The sequence below is a fragment of the Pipistrellus hanaki genome (genome assembly GCF_964339955.1).
Source record: "Pipistrellus hanaki genome assembly, chromosome: 1".
NCBI lineage: Eukaryota > Metazoa > Chordata > Mammalia > Chiroptera > Vespertilionidae > Pipistrellus > Pipistrellus hanaki.
This window is the reverse complement of record NC_140503.1, coordinates 140,569,514-140,575,513: the sequence shown is the minus strand read 5'-3', so window position 1 is coordinate 140,575,513 and position 6,000 is coordinate 140,569,514. Positions and strand designations below refer to the sequence as shown.

The following is a 6,000-nucleotide window of genomic DNA, read 5'->3' as shown; positions in this document are numbered from 1 at the left end:
TTTTTAAAACGCTGCGGGACGTGGGAAAAATTGTTAGAAATCAGGACTGTCCCTCTAAAAGCAGGACGATCTGGTCACCTTATTGGTCAGAGAAAATTTTCTAGGTCCTGAGTGGGCTGAGCTGAAAAATGGAGTCTGGGAGAGTCTTCTTTCATGTCTTGTTTACCAAGTGCTTTTAAAATTCTTGTTTCATTTGGAAGAAGCTTGGCATCACTTAATCTGCGCATTCCTTAATTGGAAAGCGACTCTCCTTTAAAAAAGGTAATAGACTATTTTTTCTAAAAGCAGTTTTAGGTTTGCAGAAAAATTTTGCAAAAAGTACAAAGTCCTCAAATATTGCTTCTCTCTTCCTCTCCCTATGCTCCCTAGTATCAACACCTTGCTTTAGTGTAGTGCATTTGTTATAATTGATAAGCCAATATTAATGCATTAGTATTTTCAAGTCCATAGTTACATTAGGATTCACTTGTTGTACATTCTGTGGGTTTGATAAACTTAAAATGGCATGTGTCTACTTGTATGTGTCACACAGGATAGTTTTACTGCCCTTAACATCCTTTGTGCTCTGCCAGTTCATCTCTCCAACCCAACACCTGGCAACCACTCATCTTTCTACTGTCTCCATAGTTCTGTCTTTTGTAGAATGTCACTGGTTGTAATCATACAGTAAGTAGCCTTTCAAATTGGCTATTTTTCACTTGGCAATATGCATTTATGATTCTTTCTTATCTTTTGGGTCTTGCTAGTTCATTGAATTTTATTCCTAAATGATATGCCATTGTATAAATGTACCATAATTTGTTTACCTGTTCATCTCTTGAAGGACATCTTGGCTGTATCCAGGTTTTGCAATCTTATATAATAAAAGGGTAACATGTAAATAGATCAAACAGCAGAACTACGGGAACACCATGACTCTTCCCATGGGCCGGCCCTGCCCTCGAGCAGGCCTCCCCCCCCCCCATCCCGATTAGGGGCAGGGGTGAGCCTGCAAACAGCCCATGGCCTCTCGCCCTGGTTGGCCTTCTCCTGATTGGAGCAGGCTGGCTGGATCCCACCAATGCACGAATTTATGCACCAGGCCTCTAGTTATGAATAAAGCTGCTATAAATATTCATGTGCAGGTTTTCTGTGGACATAAATTTTCAACTCATTTGAGCACATACCAAGGGGGAAAAACAATCCTTCTTTTTCAATAAAACTTTTACAGCTAGTATTCCTATCTTTTTCTCTTTTTCTTTTCTTTTCTTTTCTTTTTTTTTTTTTTTGTATTTCTATCTCGATGAATTATAATTTCCCCTCTGTAGCTGATTCGTATGCCTTCCCAATTTCTTTCCCTTAGCACCATTGCAGTTTCTGCCACATGTGAATCACAGAAATGCCAGACTCATGTCAACAACTTTGTCTCTAAAAAACAAGAACATGTTTTAAAATCTTATAGGGGATGTCCTGGCACACTTGATATTCATAGGCAGAAGTGTACTGTTTCTGCAGGGGGTGTTAATGCTAATAGTTACGCCTACCAAAATGTATTGCCTTGTCACTTCTGGTTTCTGTGGTCATAGCTACAGGCATAGTGTAAGTTCTTTAAAAAAAAATAATGACCCTATCTATTTATTTTGAACAAAAACACTGTCTAACAATGAAAGAATAATGACTTCAAATTCCATAAATATGTTTGATATTGGGAACTTTTCTTAGCCTTTCTGATCTTCAGTGGCCCGTGAAATAAGCAATAATATCCACCTTTCACAGTGGTGCTGAGGATGGGAAGTTACGTGAATAAAGGCTGGCACATCGGGGGCGATCTGTGAATGGTGTGGTGGTAGTGATGTTTGTACAGCAAGCATCTACCCTGGGAGAATAGGGTGCTTTGTGTTCCAATAGGGAAATTTTATCGGAACAATAAGAACGATGACCAGGACACATAAACATGCCTTCCAATAGCCTCCTTTCTATGGATGTGCACTCACACTTAAGAGCATCCAGAGCTGTCTAACTCTCTTGCTGACTTGCCAGAAGGATTTCCTCCCTCACAGCTGTGCCCCTCAGGATCGAAGGACCTGATAAATAAACATCTCATTTCTTTGTCCGTTCCTGTTCCACATCCTATTGTCAGCACGGCCTTCCTGCTTCTCCAAGCCAATGTGAGGTTTCCTAATAACCACATGAAGTTCTACGGTGTGCTCCAGTCCATGGGGTTTGCTGCAGTACCCCCTTCTTTCCTGACAAACCCGGAATACTTAGTGCCTGGCCATTCATTAGCGGATACTCATAATCTATACAGTGCCCTATCACATATAGCGGTTTAATAAATCAGTTAGTTAATTTGATTCAATCCCAGAAACTCAAAAGTATTTGGCAACTCAAACCAGTAAAGCTTTTTTTTTTTTTTTTTTTTTTTTTAATATTTTTATTGATTTCAGAGAGGGAGAGCAAGATAGAAATATCAATGAAGAGAGAGAATCATTGTTTGGCTGCCCCCTGCACATCCCACACTGGGAATCAAGCCCACCACCCAGGCATGTGCCCTCACCAGAAATGGAACTGTGACCTCCTGGTTCACAGGTCGATGCTCAAACACTGAGCAGCACTGGCTGGGCGAAACCCGCACAGCTGTAATAGACTTCTGAGCAACCGTAAAACAAGAAGGATGTTAGTGTGCCCAGGACAGGTTCGGCTTTCCCTGGAAGTAAGAGGATATGGACTTCGTAGATATCTCTGGAGGTGCTTTCTAAGTGGTGGCTGTGTCCTGTGATTTGCTGGGTGGGCAATCCTGAACTGTCTGTGCGTTAGCTGGGATTGATCTTCCTCTCAGTCACCAGTCTCAGCTTCTACCACAGCCATGTCGAGGGGCATGTGTGACGACGCCATTGGTTCAGGTGACACGTCATTAGGAAAGAGTGTCTTTTTACAACCCAAAGCAATACGAGAGATTCCAGATCCACGTAGAATATGGTTGCGGATTATTTCCTATTTGTGTCCCTGTCCTTCTCCTCTTTTGTCTCCACGAAAAATCTTGATGCTTGGTTGCCCTGTAAGCCACAGCTATTGCTGTCACCTGTGACACCGGCAATGCATTTTGCTAAAAGGCAGTAACTCAGTGCAGGTTATTTGTAGGACACCCATTCTGAGTCTTGAGTCTGAGTCCGGAAAGCGGTGGAATATTCCATGTGTCCCCCCACACGTGACTTCTGCTGCCCCTGGGGTCTGTTTCTCCTGTTGAGGCTCGGGAGCTGCCTGGCAGAGGCCGGCTGAGATGGGCGGAATCCTGCCTCTAGCTGTTTCAGAAACGTGGCCGCAGCATTTGAGGAATGATGAGGACGGAATTAAACATGAGGAAAAGGCTTGGAGTGGTTCCCGTTTTCCTCCGTGGCGGACCTCCCCTGGCCTGACTGTTATTTGTGTGACTATCACTTTATCTACACGCTGACCAGCCCTTGGGACACCAACTCTGGGCAACGTAAATGAAAGGTTGTTTTCCAGGGTGAAGTAAATGGGCAGAAATTTCCATTGCTCATCAAATCAGGTGCACACGGTTTGCCTGAGCTAGATACTTGGGTGTGCTTTTGAACTACATGCTCTTCCCCTGATGTTGTGGCTCAGTGGTTGAGCATTGACTTATGAACCAGGGGGGTCACGGTTCGATTCCTGGTCAGGGCACATGCCCGGGTTTCAGGTGCAATCCTCAGTAGGGGGCCTGCAGGAGGCAGCTGATCAACGATTCTCTCTCATCATTGATGTTTCTATCTCTCTCCCCCCCTCTGAAATAAAATAAAAAAAAAAAAAGATTTTAAAAAGAAAGAGAGAAGTGCTACTGCTCCAAGTAGAAAGTAGTCAGGAGGGAGTGAATGAGACTCCGAGCTTCTACCGTCTATCACCATGGGAAAAGGTAGCCCACACTGTTTGGGAAGGAACAGCAGTCAGCTCTGCTTTCCCAGCTTTTGCACCATTACCTTATTTTTTCCAGCGCGGCTCTCTAAAAACAGCCCACTCCTCTCCCTGCACTCCTGGCCCCTCTGCTATTTGTTATCCTCTCGCTGAAAGCAAAGGTGCCTGTGCACACTGGCTCTCCTCATCTGGCTCCAGGGATTTCCCTTTGATTTGGAAAGAATGATCTTCCAAATTCCGCTATAAAGAGAAAAAAGAGGAGGCTCCAGGAAAGAGCACCGGTGTTGACATTTTGTTCAAAGAATGAGTTGAAGGTCACTCTTTCTTTCGTATGGCTCGGCGAGAATGATCAATTGCTGTAAGACTGAATTATCAGCGGCGTGGCTCGCTGCTGATTTATACGGCGTGGCTTAACTCTGTCTTCATCCTTCAAGATATTAAAACGTAGCTAAGAGTCAGCAGGTACCTCCGAGGCCCCGGCTGCCCGGCCGGCCGCTCCCTAATTGCTCTCCCCGCTCCTGCCCAGAATATTTATGGTGAGTAGCCAGTTATCTCTTCTTTGGCAGCTGGCCCTGCTTTCCTGTCCTGTGGAATTGCCTGCATTCGCGTTTGCAAACAGAGGCTCACTCAAGTGTCACTAAAGGAAGAGGAGGTGGAGCCAGAGCGCTTTAAAAAGGAAAGAGGAGTCATTCTGCTTTTCAAAAAGAGAAACCGTGCTGGAGGAGGAGGAATCGGATCCCCACATTTCTTCTTTCAGCTTCACCCAGGGTCCTGGTGGGAACCTTCCATCCATTCTTTTCTTTTTCTTTTTTCTTTTTTTTCTCCTCTCTCTCCCTCTAGCCTTTGCCCGTTGCTCTCTCTGCCGGCCACAGCAAAGTCAGCTGCAGGCCTCCACCGTGTGGCTGTGACATTGTGACATGTGTCAGAAGGGTGTGAGGTATTTCTTGCTGGCTTCCCCAAAACGTAGATAAAGAAATCTGTCCCAGAGTGACCTTATTAGCCTGCTTTTGGGCACTGCCTTGAGTTGAAGCAGAAGGAGGTGAAGGGCGACAGCGAAAGCCCCGGAGAAGATGCTCCAGGGCTGCGGGCCGGCTGGTGAGCACTCCTGGGGGCAGACGCACCGCCACGCTATGCTCAGCCAAAGCCACGTTAGTCCCTATTGAGAGTCCAAGCCCCGGAGGATCATGCTGCTCTTCCTTGCTGCTCTGCTGCCGGCAGTTTTTATTAAACTGGGCGTTAGCCTCTTCGCTCTCCCGCGCCGGAACTGTCCTGCCGGCGCCCCCTTGGGAAATGGGGACTCTACGTGTGCGGGTAAGTAATCCATTCAAAGGAACTCACTTCCTCCTGGGAACTGTCCTCAGCTACCTGTGCATTTCCTCTTGTAAAGCTGGGCTTTTTTTTCTTTTCTTTTTTTTCTTTCCTGATTTGTCTTTGCACGTATACATTTGCTTGATTTTTGTTTTCTAATGCTTGTGTAGTTAGTGTCTTACTGGCTGAGAGAGCCCAGCTGCTACCGGCTGTACAGACTCCTGGTTCCCAGACTGTCCTTCCACGTGCGGCTGAATGTGTGTCATTGTAAACTAGCTGAACATTTCTTTTCATGAGGAATAACTAAACGTTAGTTGATCAGCTTTTTAAGCATTTTTTTTAAAATGGACTCTAAGGCATAAAATATTCTCTAATATCTTGGTGCAAGAACTCCGGAGTTGCTTAAAAACCAGTGGAATAAATGGTGAGGATTGGGAACGAACGTGCTTCTATTATGAAAGCCAAGCTGAGTTTCACCTTACACCTCCCCCTCCCCGCCCTCCCCACTCCTTCCGTTTCTGAATCTCTGGCTGGCTCCAGGTTTTTAGTAACAGGTGCACTGTAACTGTGAACTGCTGAGAAATGACAACATGCCACTTACCCCTCCCATAATAAAATGGGTTTTTAATCTAGGAGAAGTGGGGTTTTGCTGAATGCAAAATAGCAATCCTGCTTAAGGACATAGCCTGAAAAAACAACTCTCTCTCTCTCTCTCTCTCTCTCTCTCTCTCTCTCTCTCTCTCTCTCTCTCTCTCCATTTTATTTTGCTCTTGGTTGGGTCTTCAACCTGCTGTTCAAACA

General features: G+C 45.2%; 1 protein-coding gene across 1 annotated transcript in view; it reads left to right on the top strand.

Moving 5' to 3' along the window:
* Positions 1-4,591: 4,591 nt before the first annotated feature.
* EGF (epidermal growth factor) overlaps positions 4,592-6,000 on the top strand; it is a 90,146-nt gene continuing 88,737 nt past the window's right edge. The window contains exon 1 of the mRNA XM_084872245.1: positions 4,592-5,202. Coding sequence (XP_084728371.1) covers positions 5,076-5,202 — 127 coding nt within the window. The 5' untranslated portion in view covers positions 4,592-5,075. The remainder of the gene's footprint in view (positions 5,203-6,000) is intronic.